Source organism: Dermacentor andersoni, chromosome 1 (assembly GCF_023375885.2).
Source record: "Dermacentor andersoni chromosome 1, qqDerAnde1_hic_scaffold, whole genome shotgun sequence".
NCBI classification, from domain to species: Eukaryota; Metazoa; Arthropoda; class Arachnida; order Ixodida; family Ixodidae; genus Dermacentor; species Dermacentor andersoni.
Genome location: NC_092814.1, coordinates 257,551,327 through 257,570,877, shown reverse-complemented (window position 1 = coordinate 257,570,877; position 19,551 = coordinate 257,551,327). Strand labels below are relative to the sequence as shown.

Here is a 19,551-nt window from a genome sequence, read left to right as displayed (position 1 = left end):
CAATTCCTAGTTTCTTCTTCACTGCTTTTAGGCTTCCTCCGTTCCTGAGAGCTTGTTCAATTCTATCCATGTTATGCTTCCTTATGTCAGCTGTCTTACGCTTGTTGATTAACTTCGAAAGTTCTGCCAGTTCTATTCTAGCTGGTTCTATTCTAGCTAGTTCTATTCTATTCTATTCAGCTAGAAAGCTTACGTTAGAGTTTTTTAGGCATCAAAGTCAGCGTATCAAAAATTATGCTGGGCATTGTAGGGTGAATGTCTTGCAACAAAGGGATTGTGCGAAACAGTATAGTAGAGGGGCTCCAGGACAATTCTGACAATCTGAGCTTTTTTAACATGCACACAATGCTCAATACACAAACATTTTTGCATTCTGGTCATGTCGGAATGTGGCCACTACAGCTGGGAACTGAACCAATAACCTCATGCTGAGCTGCAGAAGCAGTGGGTCTGAAAGGTGCGAGTGTACAGTTCCTTGCATGCATGCATGGTTTGAAGTTATTGCATTGACGTTTTTCTGAAGTGCATCTTTGAAGTGTAAAGGCCCATGAATTATGCAGTAAACTCCTGTTAAGATGAACTCGAGGGGTCCATGAAAATATGTATATATATATGTAATAATATACCTTAAGAAGTTTGACTTAACAGAAGTATTCCATAGAGCTCAAAATCTGCTATTCCTGGCACACGAACTACACAATACAATAAAAGGAACAGCATCAAAACCAAAAATCAAATGTAAGAGAGACATTTACTGGATTCGCAAGATGGAAAGAAGTGTTTCTTTATGCACTCAGTTACTTAAGCATTTGAATAATGGTTGCTTGCCAGCTTTGTGCAAGATTGTGGGCTGTCACAAAAGCTGACATTTCACCTAGCTTGCTGAAAAATTCTTAAGTGCCATCACGTTGAAAAAAAAAAGCACCAAAGTATTTGGGTCATTATCAGCTGTGTCATTGTGGCTGGCTCTTGGGCAGCATCCTCGCCTAATTACTAGCCTGCAGAGGAACATTGAGGAGCTCTTCAATTATTCTGTGCTGCAGGCTTCTATGTCATGATGGATACTGGCATATAGTATGTTCCACCAGAAATAGCGCTTGCTTCTCATGTAGATAGCAGATTCATCTCCTACAAAGGCCGCCGATGTGGGCCTCTCGCTGAGCCAAGTAGCAGGTGTCTGTGGCAGCTGCGGATGTTCAGCTTAACGGATTAAACTGATTTTCATTAGGTGTATGGGAAAGCATCTAAATGTTCACACTACATAGTTCCTTATATCCAAAAATTCACCTTAACCAGGTTTGTCTTAAAGGGACACTACCAAAGTCTACTGTTTGACATTGTTAGTGCACTGAACACTGTTCAACATTTACCTGCTGTTGAACTAGTAGTAGCTATCTTTTCCTTTTTTTCTTTCTTTCATATAAAGGCAAGTACCTAGACCTGTTGAAAGCAGTAGTTTTTTTTTCCTCCCTTGAAATTTTCAGGTGCCTACTGCTGAACGTAAGCAGCTACAAGCCCTCGTAGAGTCCAATGGAGGCTCTTACTCTGGCCAGCTGCATTGCAAGAAGACAACCCATGTGGCTCTCTTGGAAGCTTCTGGGGACAAGTATAGTTATGCCCGCCTGTGGAAGCTGCATTGTGTCCATGTCCGCTGGCTATATGAAAGCGCACAAGCAGGCTATGCCCTTGATGAATCACTTTATGCTTTGGAACCAGCTGATGTCTGCAAAAAATCAACACCCAATCGGTCTTGTGCAGATGATGCTTTGCCTTCATGGGATTGTAGTGTCATCAAAACCGAAGAGGCCACTCACATAAATGATACTGCACGCTCAAATGAGAGCATTCTGACCCTGCGTGAGGTCAAGCTGAAAGATCCAGTTGATGATATTGATATTGATAAATTGTCGTCATGCTGTGGTCAGTTTCTGGATGGGTGCTGTGTACTTCTGTGGGGCTTTGCCCAAGAAAAACTTGAGAAAATGAGAAAAGTTATCAATGCATGTGGTGGAGTGAGGCTCGATGAATACAAGGAAGAAGTTACCCATGTAGTAGCTGCTGAAGGTCCTCACTTCATTTCAGAAATTATGAAAATGATCAAGAGGCATGGTGGCTCACCTTATGTTGTGTCTGCACGGTGGTTTGCTGAAAGCTGTGCTTCAGGCAAATTGCAGAAGATCGACACATACCTGCTGGCAGAGTTGCACTCTGATGTTGGAGGTGGCGAGCTGCCTGCAAATTGTATGCCCAACACCATTGAGACTCGCAGGAAATCAGTGATACTAGAATGTGAAAATCCATTTCCAACTGATCTTAGTGATATTGTAGAGCAGTACAGGGTCTCGAATAATGGTAGTATGAATGTCGGAGACGGTGCATCCACTTTACATCACGAGAAAAATGATGCTACAATTTCTGCATGCAATATAGAGAAGACAAGTGAAGCATTGGATTCTCTTGAAGCCAGCATGAAAAACAGCACCATGAATGAAAAACTGCTGGAGAGGTACGAGTCTGCTGATGCACTCTTTACAGGTATGCTTTTCAGGATACACGATTTCAAAAAAGAGGATGAGCTAATTTTGGAAGAGTACATCACTCACAATGGCGGAAAAATATATGAAGATGATAGTGCCAGCAAGGGCAGGCAGCAGTTGATAGAGATTGTGCCACTTGTTATAGAGCCCAAGAACTACAGCTCTCTTGATGGCATATTGGTAACATACTGCTGGCTTGAGGCCTGTGTTCACAAGGAATCTTTGCTTCCTTTTGAAGAGGACCCATTGTTCCGGCCATTCACAAAACCAGCGACAAAGGACTTTCTGCATGGTTGTGTCATTTCGTTCAGCCAGTATAGCAAGCCAGAGCGAGATTTTCTAGTTCACTTGGCTGAATCATTGGGGGCTACTTGCCAGGAATTTCTCGTGCGGTCAGTACGTCGCAACAACCAGCGGAACCTTTTGCCAAACACTCATTTGATTGCACGAGAACCTGAAGGCACTAAATTTGAGGCTGCTGTGAATTGGGGCCTGCCTGTGGTCACCAAAGACTGGCTGGTGGCTAGTGCAAAGTATGGTAAAAAGATGAATGAGGACATGTTCTTGCTAAGTGATGCTGCTCACCAACCCCTCAATGCCAAGCCTTCATCTTCAGTTAGAAGCTTAAATGCTTTGAACCAAAATGGTTCTTATGCAGGAAAGCATGGAGTGCAACTTGATAATCAGAACAGCATAACACTCCTACCTGACAAAGAATCTGAACCTTTCAACATGCTGCCACATAAGGAAAGCACAAGGCAAGCTTCGGAAGCACGTGGCGCTCAAATGTCAGCCTCGCACACCCCTTCGATGTGTAAGGAGCCTGGAAGCTTTATAGTTCATGACCCATCTTTTGCTAATGAGCATACTGATAATGCTGTTGATGAGAGAAGCAAGATTGCAGCTGCTGAACCAGCAAGGTTGTTGTGCACGCCTGATGAAAGACGGACAGTTTCTGCTGGTGCTTTGTCAACTCCAGGAAGCTTTCTAAAAAGTCAGCGTATTCGAGAACTTCTATCAGAAAGCCACAACAGCATGAGCAGTAGTTTGGCCAGTGCAGAGGCTAGCAGTGAAGACGAAAGCTTCCAGCAAAGCATAGATGCCACTTATAGGCCAAAGCTGAACATCACAGGGATTGAAGGGAACTGGGCTTCCAAAGAAAACATGAACACACCGAGAAGGTCACGTCCCTTGTCTCTTGGAAAACAAATTGCTCGAAATTTTGACCAGATCCTGGAACAGTTTGGTGTCAATGAAGACCTTAATGGACTGCTGGACAGCCCAAGTCCTGGACTTCAGACTGGACAGGTACAAGGAGCACCACCAGCATCATTCCCACTTGCAGGAGCAATTGTATGTGTGTCAAAGAGGCTCTCACATGTGCAGAAGGAGTTGGGAGACATAGTCCGTGAACTAGGTGGGGAATTTATTTCTGCTTACTCAGATCATTGCACGCACATTGTGCACCAAAGCAAGCCCGGAGAGGCAGTGCCACGGGAAGTGCTTCGAGCCAGAGAACAAGGCAAAAGTCTAGTGAGCTCAGGCTGGGTGTATGCTTGCAAGGGCTCTGGTTCTTGGCTTGATGAAGCTGACTTCCCTAGTGCACATGATGAACGACTTTCTCTTGTAGGCCATGTTTCAACCGTCCGTGTCCCTAAGCAGCGGTCTCAGCAGAGTGCTTCCTCGCAGCTTGGATCACCCAAGCCCCTAAAGTCACCTCCTCGCGGAGAAATTGGGTTGCCAAAAGCACCTCAAAGCGCAGAACTGCAACCTCGGAGGCTCACAGAGAGCCAGCAAAAGATAAATGATCAGCTGGATGAACTCATGATGGCTGCAAAAGCAGCTGGGCGACGACAGAGTTTGAGACCAGCTCCAGCACCTATAGTTGCATCGCCAATTCACCCTGTGCTCACAGGAACAGACTCTACAAAGCCATCAGTCATTACTAGCCTTCCTTTGCCCGACTCAGAATCCCAGTTTGTTGCCATCACTTGGGATGACCCAACACGAAGGATGGAAATGGCTAGGCTTGCTGGAAAGCTGGCTGAAATGGAACCTGCTTCACAGCCAGCAACGGAGCAGTCCCCTGACAGAGCAGATGACAATGTATTTGAAGAAGCAGAGCCAATAGTGGAGCTGCCTCCTAAGGTGTTTGTGATTTCTGGCTTCTCAGATGAGCAGAAGATCCGCTATGCATCAATCATATCTAAACTAAATGGTGTGCTGCTTACTTCCAAAGCCTATAATCCAGAAATGACACATCTGGTATTGCTACAGGCCCTTAAGAATGAACGCTATCTTGCTGCTCTTGCTGCTGGAAAGTTTGTCTTGCATGCAGCTTACCTGGACGAGAGTGCAAAGGCTGGAAAATTTTTGGATGAAGAGGAATATGAATGGGGTGGTCCCTTGACTGAAAGCTGCCTTATGAACCTCTCAACTGCATCAACGAAAAGCCACAAAGGCAAGGTGAGCTTGATAAATGTGCTGCTGTTTGCTAAATTTTTTTTTTTTCATGGTTTAGTTAACAATAAATTTTAATAGTGCAGAAAACAAAAATGTTGCATATTTTTCGCAATACGGCATCAGTATATGCACAGAGAGCAGGTAAAGCTATTGTAGTTGGTTATTTGTGACTCGAAGGGCTTGGTGTTAAAATAATAACAAAAAAAGAATAAGTCCACTCGACAGTACAGGTACAAATCCTGTCTTTTGTACTCCTTTTGCACAATGCCCATCAGTGACAAAGGCAGGACTGAATTCCAAGCGGTGTTTTCAGCCTGTTGTTATTTTGGGTATTTTCTGTCTGCTTGTCAGCTGTTTTTTTTTGTTCTTACAGGGATTAATAAAATTATGTGGGGTGCTCTAAAACATGCACCCATAGCTATCTACAGGCAAACATTGAACTAATCTAGATTTAAGTTATCCTTTTAGATACCTTGCAGCACTTGCTCTATGTCAAGAAATTCCTTACAGTTGCCAAGAAGGTTGTTACTAAAAGGGTCACACAATTCTTCTGCAATTAAGATTGCCAATGATGGACAGAATGATATATACTACATAGAAATTGTGCACTGTGCTTTCAGTATCTGAGGTTATACCCTGCTTGGTGCTGGCCCCTGCTTTGAGTTAGGGCTGCACAGAGACTGTGCTTCACTGCCACAAATTGTATAGATAGAATGGTGTGAACAGTTAGCACGAACAAGCTTTAATGCGATTAGCACTCTTTGGGAACTTCACTCAGTTTGCGGTATGTTTTTCTGTCTCTGTCTTTATCCGACTTATTTCACGCCAACTTGGGTTGCTGGGTGGTCCATGGTCTAATGAGTAGAGCACCAGGCTGCTGTGCTTTTCCCTTCCCTTTCATGCCAACTTGGGTCCCTGGATATGTGCCACTGGGTATGTGCTGCTCGTCAATGAACTCCTTTGACGTTAACTTCGGCTGCCGGGTATGTTCCGTTATTCAATGACAAAAGAAAATCCCTTAAAATTTATCTAGTTCTGTGTGAAAACAAACCCATGTCATTTATAATCAGACGGTCTTGTCTGAATGTGTTCACACAACTGACACGCACAAACTTCGCTGTGACGTTGCTAGATGGAGCAGCGGGTCCAGAGGAAAGTGCAAGAGAGAAGCCTGGCTGCAATACATACTTGATGCCTCATACATGATTAGAACCTCTGAGAGTATTGGAAAAACGATTGCTAGCAGTTCATTTTAAGCAATTTTCCATCAGGTGGGTGTCTTTCCCAAGCATAGAGTTACCACATTTACTGAGCACCAGGCCACTAGCACACTTTTGCCTATTTTACCTGTAGACACCCGGCGATAGCACTTGTCTGCCTCCCAAAGCAGTGGCTGATGTTCAACCATTTCACTATTGCTATAGCAGAGTATCACACACATAATGTGGAAGATGGTGCAGCTCCCACGGGCAGCAAGTGGCCTTTTTGTCCACTTTCATTTTCCTTTTCTCTATTTTTTCTTCATTTCAATTAAAATGAACAGCTGATTTCTCCTATGCTTTATTTGGTTTCATGTGGTTGTTACCAATAATGTTTTAACGTAAGCTTGAATAATAAAAAAACAAAAACTGAAAAAATCCGAAAGACCATTTTTTGATCGTCTCCATTTTATGCACCATGTTCGCTTTAATGGTTGCATTTGGAGTGCAACAACAAACAGTTGTTGTTGTAAGCCTAGACAGAGGGTACCTCTCAAGGAATGCTTTCCGACAAGAGTTTTGTATCACCACATTTTAACAAAACATGTACAAGTGGTTAAACATTATCCTCCTCTCAAGCTATAGTCCTCCCTCAAATTTTACACCGTGTAGCCATCGTTATGTCTCACCTCCTTGGCCATGACATCATGTGGTGACACAAGCTGTTGATTTGGGTAGATTGTGTTCTGGCATCTCTTTCCTACACAGTTTTTCTCATTAAACCTGGACTAGAAGGAGCAAACTTTTACAACTTTGCGTGACTGATGGAGACACGGTGGCACGATACGCAATGTTTGCTGGCTTCTGCTACATATAAAGCAAAAAAGAGGCAGACCACATCGGGCATTCACTATGTTTCTGTGAGCGTATATCCAATGTGCAAATTACAACATACATTTGAGGCTCAATAAGGTGGAAGCTTGGGCGAGTTGGTGATTCAATATCGACATGTTTGCACAGTGCAAAAGATGAGGACTGAAGGAAGAACACAACACAGGCGCTGTGTTGTGTTCTTCCTTCAGTCCTCGTCTTTTTCGCTGTGCGAACATGTCCAGTGCCAGTGTTGTGCTCTTCCTTCAGTCCTCGTTTTTTGCGCTGTGCAAACATGTCGATTTGAACCTCATTATAATGAAAATATCGTAAGAAGCCAACAAACACTGACACCAAGGACAACATAGGGGAAATTACTTGTGCTAAAGAAATGCTAAATTAATGGAAATGAAAGTGGATGAAAAAACAACTTGCCGCAGGTGGGGAACGATCCCACAAAGCAACGATAAATTGATGGAAATGAAAGTGGATGAAAACACAACTTGCCGTAGGTGGGGAACGATCCCACAACCTTCGCATGTGGGATCGTTCCCCACCTGCGACAAGTTTTTTCATCCACTTTCATTTCCCTTTATTTATTGTTACCTTGTCTCATTTATTAAACACAATTTCTCCTATGTTGTCCTTGGTGTCAGTTTTGTTGGCTTCTTATGATATGACTAATAAAAATCTGGCCCCTCAGTTAACCCCCTTTCTTCTTGGTTATAATGAAAAGGGATATAATCAATGCAATTCCTCTTGAAATCCCCATAGAGATCCATGTATTTTAAACATTGTTTTAATTCAGTAAAATTGTTCTGCCAATGGATATAACAAACTAGATTCATCTCCGAAACCAAAAGTACTGACCGTTGTGCACCGAACATGTCACTTTCCGCCGGGTTCCGCACTCGTCTTGCACGGCAGGTCATAATTCCCATGTTGGATACGCCGTCGAGCATCACTGGTTTTTCTCATCACTGTGTGTGGCCCAGCACAAGTAGCACTTATCGCACCTCTCTCTCGCTGCAGCACGTAGCTGGCGAAGCTAGGTGCGCCTTCTGAGATTGCAATCTTGGAAGACACGCTTAGCTGTGCCATGCCGCATATAGATGATGATGCTTACGCATGGCATGCTAAAAACCAGTGTCTCTCTCTCTCTCTCTCTCTCTCTCTCTCACTGCAGTGCACCACGTTGTGCTGACGCAGTTAGGCATGACCTCTGAGATTGTGCGAAACTAGCACGAAGCAGCCAAGCAAAGTTGGCATGCTCACACAGCAGAGCTGCAGGGCCATGAGGGAGCGGCGGATCAGATAGTTTCGCTTTCAAGGGCCGAATGCATCCGTGTCCACGGTTCTGGTGCTGTGCCAAGCTGTGTTGGCCATATACTTCGACGGTTTCACAACAATATGAGCGAACAGAGTGGAAAGCGGAAGCAAAAGACCATCGCATTTCAACTTAAGAATGCTGTCTTAATGGCTGTCACGTCAGGTGTTATAAAATTGTGTGTTGCATGCGCTGGAGAGTTTTTTGCTGTTGTTTTATTGCATTTTCACCGCTTGCGTGGCTGCATAGCGGTTCAGCGGGCTGCAGAGCTGTAGTCATTGCATGTTTAAAGTGGTGCATACCATCGGGCATATACTGCAGTAAATGGCAATACAGTCGAACCCGTTTACATCGAACTATTCTATATGTCGAACAATTTCTGGACACGGTATAGTTACAATGAGTATATATATCGAAAAAATTACGCTTACATCGAAAAAAAATAGTAGCAACTCCCGATATATCGAACGTCAGGCGGCGGAAAGTGCCCCCGGAAGTTGGCTTTTCCTTGCGGTGGCAGGAAGACCTGGCGGCGCGGCTCCATCCAGCCGCTCTCCCTATCGTGACCGCACTGCCTCGGACGAGCCGCCGACACCCCCCTGCAAAAATGATCCTGGCCTGCCCGCAGCGCTTGCTCAGACAGCCAATTAGAGGCTCTTGTGCCCTCATTGTGAAAGATGACGAAAGTGCGAGTTGTCTCGCTGCTTTTCTGGTTCATTGTGAGTGTGCCTTGTGGGCCTTCTCCCGCAGTGTTGCCGTGATGAAGCGGCAGAATTCGCCTTTCGTCGTGAAGCTCGAAATCATAAATAGGGTCGAACGCGGTGAGAAGTCGGATGTCCCCTCAGTGTACAAGATTCTGAGGAGCACTCTCATCACGATCTTGAAGAATAAGGGGGAGATTAGGGCTAAAGCGGCCAAACTCGTGACTCGGTGCCCGTGGCGTCCGATGGGTACGCATGGCCGTGTAAGAGTGGTTCATCCGAAATTGCTTCAGCCGTGCTGACTTCCACATGCTCGGTTATGACTGTAAATTCTGATGAATGCAACGAAGCTGTTGCTGGTGTTGCTGAATTTTGCAGCGAGCTGTCAGAATTTCTGGAAGCTGTTGACGAATCAACGGTGTACGAGCTTGTGAGCGCAAATGATGGTGTCGCGACCACGGGAGAGCCTGAAAACAAAGACTACATTGCCGACATCGTACCGAGCACAAGTGAAAGTAGGCACAATGAGGAAAGCAATGACGGTCCTCTGCCCACATCCTCCGAAGTGATTGGTGCGCTCGCACTAGTCCAGTGCTTCTACGCGAATGTGGAAAGTTGCGGCCTCAGCTGCTCCAACTCCTTAGACAATGTGGAAAAGTGCGAGCATCGCAGGCAGCAAAATTGCCCAAGCAGAAAGAAATGCAGGACTATTTCATGCGAAACTAAGCTAGTTTCATCATAAAGTAATTTTACAAATGGTATGTGCCTTTATGACATCCAATTATTTAGCAGGCTTATATCGAATTACACTCTATATCGAACTGATAGGCGTTTTGTTGCGAGTTCGATATAGCCAGGCTCGACTGTAGTCAGTATAACGAAGTAATGGTTATAACTAATTTTGGCTTCCCCTTCAACTTCGTTATAGTGAGGTTTGAGTGTAACTGTTTATGCTGATTATTTTTTGGCTTGATAATAGCCTGATAACACGTGAATATCTTGCACGTACGTTTACCATTCTCTATATTGCGCTTGTAAGATTTCTTTGTACCTGTCAGCAGTTAAAGCAAGCACTGCCGTAGTAGGCTAGAGCTGCTGCTAACTTCGAAATGTGGTAAAATGGGCTGTTTATAAACAGCCTATTTCACCACATTCCAATGTTTCCTCTACTCTAAAATAAAAAAAAAAAAGTAAATTGGGGGGGAAAATGTACACGGACATCAAACCCACATTTTTTAAATGGTAGGCAGAAATGGTAGCTTTTGCCAGACATTTTGACACATTGTATGGCATATTTAATTTTCTTTGCAGTGCTTTTATTCTAGATCTCGTCTTGCGAGGAAATTTTTCTGCTACCATTCTCAGCAAATCATACACAAAACATGGCTTTTTGACAAATGTAGAATCTGCGGTTTCCATTAAAGGCACCTTTCTTTCCGAAACTGCGCATGATCGCTGTGCTGATCATAGAGGTTGTTGCTGACATTGACATGCAGCACTCGCATCTTTTACAGCTTGCAATCACTGCAGTTTAATTCCTGCACGCACCTGCAGTGCAAGACAAGCATAGTACAGCACTGGTTTACCATTCGTGATCCTGCCGCCAAGGAAAAAAGACATTGCTGCACCTATTTTTATTGAAAAACCCTACACGCCTCATTGGGTGCCGTCGCCACAGCTGTAGCAAACGATTTGCCTTCTCAGGCAGAAGTAGTTCATTAGTGTGAAGAAACATACACATTTATTGAATTTGTATGCATGCAGATTTTTGTGCATATATATGCTATTAAAAATAAGCTCCATGAAGCGACATGTTTCTAGCATTCCCGATGACATTGTGCGGGTAACCAGTTGAATCACTCACCTGGGGAACATCCCTCACCCATGCTACGTAACGTGAGAAGAGGCAGCTGAAAACTCAAAGGAGTGGAACCTCTGTGATAGACAGTGATGCACATTTTTAAGACTTTGTAATTATGAGCGTTATGCGGAGGGCTTAGATTATATCTTAATCAGAAGGACCTACTGGACCGATTTTGTGCACTTGTACACAATCGTCAAAATCATTTCAGAGTTCCTTTAAATTTTATTAAAAGCAGCGGCACAACACCACCTTTTCTTAGCTCTTTGTTCAGAGCTACAGCATGTCTTCTCTCTCTCTCTTTCTTTTGTAATCTTCTGTTTGTTACAAAGCTGAGCAGGTTTGGGATGGAGGTTGCAAGACTACCACTGCAGTGAGTGTTTTTGGCCTGGGAAAGAACAAGATAATCAGGTCACCACGTGCCACCACATGTGTACTACAGTGCAGTCCACTTATAGCGATATCAAGAAGAACGAAATATTCAATCGTTATAACCAATCATCACTATATCTGGACTGCCGTAAAAAAAGAAAAAAGAAAAACTGCCGAACATACCCTTATAGCTCAGACATCAAATTTGCCACTTGCGATAAAAAATTTCCGTTGTAGAAAGTAGGCTGTGAAAAACGAAATGTTAATTTATACTTCTAAGCAACATGTCAAGCCTTAGGCGCGCTGAAATAGAAATCTGCACTTGCTTTCGTGGAAGTTTCAGGTTCACAACCGCGGTGTGCATAGCGTCCAGCGGCTGCGTGAACACTGGCGGCTATAATTTAGCGTGCATGAAATCGGTGAGCGACTCTACCGGCGACAGTACACTTTGCATAAATGTTGGGGGTCGGTGTCAAAGGCAGGCAACTGTCAATCTCGTCACTGCTGCTGCTGTCGTCACCTCCGTCGCATCACGCCGCCGTCTGTGCCGTGATGATTGCCCCTTCAGAGATTCTTCGCAGAACGAGGCAGCACTATCTGCACCCAGAAACTCCTCCATCGAAGCATCACCAATGTTATCGCCAGTGGCGACGTGCTGCCAGAGTTCGCTAATGTCAGCGGCTGCTACCGTGTTGGTTTCACACATAGGGGGTTTTGTCCTGGCGCACAAAGTCCGCCGTTTCCGTTGATCGTCAGGATCAGGATCACTGCTTCTAGCCTTCATGATCGTGGTGGCACTCGCGGTTGTCAGAATCGTCGATATCGTCGACTGTGCGAGCTGGTACTTTGAGTCTTGCGAAATGTGCAGCTTCGCCCCAAGCGACACAGCTTTGCGCTTTGGCGGCACACCGACCGCGGCGCATTTCCGCGCTCGCTGAGGGGATTGTAGAAAGGGAGCATAGGTGCGGTTTGAGTCGCGGTTCTCTCTCTCTTTATCTGTGGATGCTCGCCGGCGACGCGGGTGCGAAGTAGCTGGCGCCATCTTGTAGGATGCTGTGTTAACTTGAAATGCTCTTTGTGGCTTTCGTAATCTGCACACTGGCGGGACGCGCTGCGCGGTAATGGCGGCAGATACGAACTTGCGTTGGCTAACTTTCGCCCTGTCTTGGTTAAGAGCAACTTAGCAATGCAAATTTCATGATTATTCTGCATGGAAAACGTCATCCAAAAGGCAGAATTTCGATCGTGATATCCGATATGCGGTGAATAACATATCGTTGTATACGTTTTTTTTTTTTCTCATAGCCCTAATGCATAAGTTGATTCTCTGAAGTCGACACATCGTTATAACCGATATATTATTATATGTGGTATCATTATAAGTGGACTGCACTGTTTACCCCTCTCAGTCACGGTGTCTCCATATGGAGATGCGGCTTTCTTCATTGCCCTTTTTATCAAAAAGAGGAGTCACGGTGCACACTGGTGTGGTTAATATTCGAGACATAAATGAACATAATGAACACAATGCGAGTTTAAGTGGCGAAACACTACTGAAGAAAAATATGTTTGAAGAGAACAGTTCCATGTCTTATAAAAGCTCTGGTTTGTACTGTTCAAATTTCTTTTTTTATAGCAGCCTCAATCATTCGTAACAGTTGAAAAATTGTGTTTTATGTAAAGAAAGGGCTTTTTATAAAGAACAGTTTCTCAATACTCGGGGTTCTGTTACTGAATAGTTAGGACCCTGTTTTTATCCGCATCTCCATACGGAGACACTGTGACTTACTCTTTCTTTACCATGCCAGTGGCCCATAGGCAGCACGCAAAAATTTAAAACTGCAGTGGACTCTTTAAACGGAACCTCAAGGGACCGGGAAAATTGGTTTCGTTTATTAGGAGTTCCATTTACTGAGGGACAAAGCTGAATAAAATTGCATGAATATAAAACCAACAAACCATGAGAATGGTGTTCAGTTTAAGAGGCAGTTCTGTTTAAGCGATTTCCATTTATCGAGATTCCACTGTTCTTGCATTTTTTGGACTTATTGCGCCATCTAGTTCACTGTCGAGAAATAAAATTTAGTTTTTTAGTATTCCTTTTAATTACAAGTGGCAGCAATTTTTAAATGTGGCACAAGGATCACCGTATGCACTGTTTGATTATGAAGATGGCAGACGCTTGCGTTTCCAGACCATCAAGTGGAGGACGTCGGTCTGGCAATTATGTTGCATCCTCAAGTCGTCCGGATATCAATGACTCCTAGTTTGATGCCAGATCAATAGAATTTCGTTCAGATGAAGCTGAATCACAGTAGCACCACGGATTGTTTTTGTATCTGAGAATTTTGTCTGCGCTGCAATTTAGCATTGTTTCTTTTAATACCATTCCTCAAAAGCTCATTTTAAGTAACCGTCCTTGCTCTAAACGTGCTGCAATTGTGTGAGGTACGATGCAGAGGATCACTAGCATCAGCAAGTCCAGTCGCCGTTTCCATAGCAGTGAAAGGGGAAAATTGGCATCCATCCAAATTGCAGCACAAAGCCACACGGGAAACCCATACGGGTTTCTTAAGAAGAAAGCCTTACAGTTAAAGAAAAATTCGCCCTGGTCCGAGACTCGAACCCTAGACCAATGCCTTTCTGGGGCGGTTGGTCTACCATCTCAGCCTACCATGAGGCTAGCCATTCACAGAGCGAGGGCGAATTACTCGACAACTCGAGGCACTGGAACAATGAATATGGCAAATCAGTTCTGTGGAAGCCCACAAGGTGGAGGAAAGTAGATCAAAGGGAAAGATTGACATCCACCTAAATTGTAGCCGTTAGTTCGGGGTTTGAGTCCTGGACCAGGACAAATTTTTCTTAAACTGTAAGGCTTTGATTCTGAGAAACCCGTATGGGTTTCTTTAGTGGCTTCGTGCTACAGTTTAGGTGGATGCCAATTTTTCCCTTCAATGTACTTTCCTCTACCTTGCGGGCTTCTGCAGAACTAATTTTTCATAGCAGTGCAAGTACGATAAGTGTGTGGCAAAAACCAAGGCCACAGCCAGAAATGCAATGTTTTCCTCTGCATCACAGCTGAGGACTGTTCCTTCCACTCTCACAACCTGTGAACCCGTTGATGCACCACTTGCACAACCTTGAATAATAAGGTCCCTCCTTTTTCGTAAAGTGCCAAACTGTACTTGCGGAATTAAAAGTTTGTATTGAGTCACAATGTCTCCATGTGAGGACGCAACCGAATTTGCACAATAATATTCCTAGAGAGGCGAATTTTTTTTCTTTGCACTCTGGACGCCTGAAACATCAATACCTGCAACTTTTAAAGTTTTCCCTGCTGAAAATAATTCGTCACTGAAGGGGATACAGATCCAATAATTCAATCTCTGTGGGATGTGTAAAATCAGTTTAGATTACTTCAAGTTAAGTTTTAAAGATGCTTAAAAGGCATGAATACCATGTTTAAGGGCAAAGCTGTGTGAAGTTTGCATGGGTTACATGTGCCCGTGTAGATGCATTGCAAATGTGTTTACCATAAATGACAAGAGTAGTGGAGGAAGCAAATGGATAATTTCATACATGGGAAGCAGGCAGGAATTGCCCATATTTGTATGGTAAATACAGAAATGTTAAGTCAGTCATTCACAGCATGATGTGCACAGTAAAGTCTGCATGTGCTTGTAAATATGTGTTGACTGCAGAGTTCATATAGAGGCAAAAAGGAAGGAAGGACTGAAAGCAGGAGGTTAACCAGAGGAAATTCTGCAGCTGGAAGAGGATATGTGTACTAAAACCTGAAATTAAAAATATGGGTGCAATCTGAAATGAAGCATGCTACACAGTAGTTCTTTCAGTAAACCCATACCCAGTAACATGCAAATTTACTTTAGCAAATTCCAAAAAGTGGCGTGTCATTGCTCTGTCTTGCAATTCTCATGGCATCCTCTTGTTTTATCACGCAATGAGTAGCAAATCATACCTTACTATGCCTCTTTAACTGAGCAGAAAGCACAGAAGCACAAGAAACATAATCCCTGCCTTCAATGGGTAATGCAGTTGAGTTTATTTTGAATGGCATAATGCTGGGAAAGGTGATAAGGTGAAGTGTGTGCAGTCTGATTAAGTGGCACAGTATGTATGACTAATTTTGTGCCTTGAACCCCATTTGTTTTTATATGTATGTGCAATGCAGGGACAGCAGGCGTTCGCTCCACGTCGGTGGCGACAGCGCATTGCCCAGGATATTGATCACAAAGGTGCATTCTCGAATTGGCGTGTAGCCGTCTATGCAAGTGCCTCTAAGGAAGCAGCCTATGTGAACATTCTCACGGCTGGTGGAGCCACCATTGTGCCGACAACAACAGTGTGTGCTGGCCTTGAGGCTGGGGAGATTACACATGCTCTCTTTGATAGTGGAATGGCAAAAGGCGTGCAGCTGGACCTGCTTGTCACTGCTGGTGCTTTGTGTCTTAAAGCTGAGTACATGGCAACATTCCTGGTTGATGATCCTGTTCCACCACCTGAGAAGTTCTATATCCCTGAAGTGGTCAAACTTCTGGACATTTCTGTTAGCACCAATTCAAGCACATCTGCAAGCAAGAGGGCAGCAGCCAGCACCTCAAACCGTAGTAACCTCGGCTTAGGAGCAAAAAGGAAGAAGCCGTGACTGGACCTGCAGTCCTGAAGTAGAACAGAAGTAATGTAATTACAGGATGTTGTATCTGTGAATAATACTGTGGCGACTAGGGCACAAGTTACTGTGCATACCACTGCACTAGCAACAGTGCAGTCGCAGTGAACTGTTGAGCAGATTAAACCAGTTTGGTGCTCCAGTTTCCTGCCAGCATTTACAGTGTATTGTGTTGCGCGGACTTGATGTGCAAGTTTTTATCTTATGTACGCGATGTTGCTTAACATATTCAAATGTGTAAAAGACTATCCTATGTGGCTCAGAAGAACCAGTGGGAGCATTCCAACCCCCACCCCCCAAAACAATTCTTTAATGCTAAGCAGCATCTTATATTACAGAATTTTATGTTGTATTTATTTTTATTCTCGTGCCAGATATCCTGCTTGTTTTCATTTTCATGTTTAAATAAACACTTATTCATCTCTTCGCGCATTGTGCATTGTCAAACCTAGCAAAGCTGCACAGAAAGCTAGACAGATTCAGTTGGCATGCCATCCCGGGACTTCATAGATGTTATATCTGCACGGGTACTGTCTTGCTTGTATTGTGCATAAACATCTTTCATTGTGGGGATTGGCACAGATTTTTTAAAGGTGCCCTTAAGAGGAAGCTTTAGCTCGAGTGCTCCTATCTAAATACATGTAAAAGGAGAATTTGTTTTTCTCGGCAACCAATGCACCAAATTTGACGAGGTTTGTTGCATTTAAAAGAAAAACTTAAAATCTAGTGACTGTTGGTTTCGAATTTTTGAGTTAGGTTGTGAATTTTTTATTAAAAATTGCGAAAAATCGAAAATTTTCAAAAGACGAAACTATCAAGTTTACAACTCTGCAACTCAACTACTAAAAATGATAATACAATTTTGTGAATTGCATCTAATAGTACATCTAAAGCGGACAAAATTGATATGTTACACATGAATATAAAAAAAATTTAATCGTAGGGAAATACAACTTTTGCAAAACCGTTGTAACCAACGTAACAAATTCACGTAAGATGTAAAATGACATATTGAATCTAATGGATGCCGTTTACAGAACCGCGATATCAGTTCTTGATGCAGAGCTATGAATTTGTGAACTTCGTGCTTCCATTTTTTTCAAACGGTCAAATATTTGAAAATCGATTTAAGAAAAATTCAAGTCCTAAATCGAAATTCCGCTTCCAACAGTCACTAGAATTTAACTTTCTCTTTCAAATGCAACAAATTTCATCAAAATCGGTCCAGGGGTTATCTCATAAAAACGTTTTTGCATTTTACATGTATTTGAATAGGCCGCGTCGGAGTTGGGCCCGAGCTAAAGCTTCCTCTGAACTACTTTTTATGAAGTGGAGAAAGGCATTTGAAATGAAAACAAGGTATTTCAGAAATACTTTGCCACAAAAAGTACTTCAGTGCATTCAGCAGAAGACGAGTTATTGGCAGCCAAACACGGTCTCCACTGTGATCCCGTTCCTTCTTTAATGACTTGCACCACGAAGGCTACGGCACAGTGGGACGTGCCCACAATGCTCCGCCTTCTACATGTTGCTGTGGCATGCAGTTAAAATTTTATTTTCGATGTTAACGTAGATGCCACGACTTAAACCTTTGGTGCCTACAACCCGCTAAACAAGTCAAACGCGGTTGTCCTCAGTGAACCGCAGTGCGCTTAGACAATGGACTTTTGGCGGCACCCCACGACAGCCGCGGTATCTACGCCATGTAGCTGACCGCAGTTGGATGTTGGCTATTGGCCAATAGCAGCCATTGAAGGGAATGTAGAAATAAAACGTCATGAAGAGAGCGAGGATAGGGTCTTCTGTTGAAGAGACAGCATTTGAGAGAACGGCGATTTCGTGATCCACTTGCAGGCCCAACGCACTGCATACGACAGCAAAACTTGGCCGAGATGTACACAGCAGTGTATGCTACCCGTGGACTATGTTATTTCGCCAAGCCTGAGGGGTGGTTCAGGGCACCTTTAAAGCAAGACCTCCTGTGCCTCTTCCACCTACTTAGTGGGAGCTGCCATTTTGCTGAATATACACAAGCCCATTACCCACTACTATAGGCAAAAGTAAACTTTGCAACTGAAGCAGCCGAGAATGCGAGCAGAGCATGCATTTGGTGTAGAATAGACCAAGGCCCGAAAGAAGCACCGAGCGGAATAGGATTTTCATTATTGCTCTGCAAAGCAAGGTGCAGAATGCTAGCGTTTGTTGGCTCGTAAACGAGAAGCGGAATGAAACTTGGCAGTCCTGATAATTGAGAAGTGTTGCAAGCACTTTGTACAGAAACTTGAGGCAAAGAGGCAAGTGGGCGTGACGTTAAGAGAGCGGAGAGTTTCATTTGTGGATGCAAAGAAGTACTTTGTCTGGGATGAGTTTGGGTCGGTGTGCAGAATCTGATAAACTATGGTTCAAATTGGAGGTATTTTGATGTTGAAGAACCACAAGTGTATACTGAGTGAAGTTTTAACCCGATGATGTGTTGAGCTTTCTTGTCTGTACCACATGTAAAGGATCTTTGAACAGGAACATGCCTCAATTCTTACATAGCAGTGGTTTCTTGTACCTGGACTGCACTGCACATCTACCTCTGCTGAACAAGATCAGTGCAATGAACATTTGTTCGTATTAAAAAAGAAGCCACACCTGCATTCAAGCATTTGCAACATTAGCATACCTGCGAATCCACCTGAATAATGTTTGTGAAGTCTTACAAAAAACAAGCGTGATAATGTTTTGCCGTCAGTCTCCCTCATGCCCTTTGAAATTTTCCAATTGTAGAAGGGCACAAGCAGGGAATTTGTGTCAATCAAGTTCATGTAGCTGTTTGTTCTCCCACCCCTGCTAGTTTTTCCCTTTGTTTTTCGTGTGGTAAACGAATGTTTCATGCTATATTAGTTGGTTCTTCATTGTCGCTGACTCCTTGTTGAAAAGTTATAACTACTTCGTATGCTTTGTCTGTGAAAGTGTGGATGAACCTGCCACACTATTGCTGCTTCCCTGTCAATCCTTGGCCTCTGCTGGGTTTCTTTTGTGTGTTTGTTAAATGGTTATTTCATGCTACGTAGAAGCTACCATATATACTCGTATAATGGCCGCAGGTTCTTTTCTGAGAAGACATTTTTTAATAAATATTTTCGGTGGTATTTGCGTTTTTTAACTATAGTGCTGGCTTATACTGGCTCTGGCTCTTAGCTATCCCCGTGTGCATAACCTATCGGCTGGAATAAACGGCAACATCCCACATGCCAGTGACGGCAGTGTCTCAAAGGCAGCTGCTAAATTTCGGAGGCTGTGCTTTTGCTACCTGGAGGGGGGGAGGGGAACAGCCAAGAATTCCGTAATTCTTGTGCCACACAACAGATAACGCTGCCAACCTAAAAAAATCAAGGGTGCGGCTTATCATTTTACACGGTTGCGGCCATTAGACGAGTATATACGGTAGTTCGTCTCATGCAGATGGACTTTCCACACTACGCATCATGGATGCCCCCCTGCCAAGACGGCAACATTGCCATAGAGAACCTGCGACAGCAT

At 43.7% G+C, this 19,551-nt stretch overlaps 1 protein-coding gene across 2 annotated transcripts in view; it reads left to right on the top strand.

The window, feature by feature from the left end:
• mus101 (mutagen-sensitive 101) overlaps positions 1 to 16,451 on the top strand; it is an 81,058-nt gene extending 64,607 nt beyond the window's left edge. For both annotated transcript variants that reach the window (XM_050195544.3, XM_055063656.1), the window contains 2 exons: positions 1,485 to 5,003; positions 15,526 to 16,451. In XM_050195544.3, coding sequence (XP_050051501.1) covers positions 1,485 to 5,003; positions 15,526 to 15,999 — 3,993 coding nt within the window. In that variant the 3' untranslated portion in view covers positions 16,000 to 16,451. The remainder of the gene's footprint in view (positions 1 to 1,484; positions 5,004 to 15,525) is intronic.
• Positions 16,452 to 19,551: the final 3,100 nt, after the last annotated feature.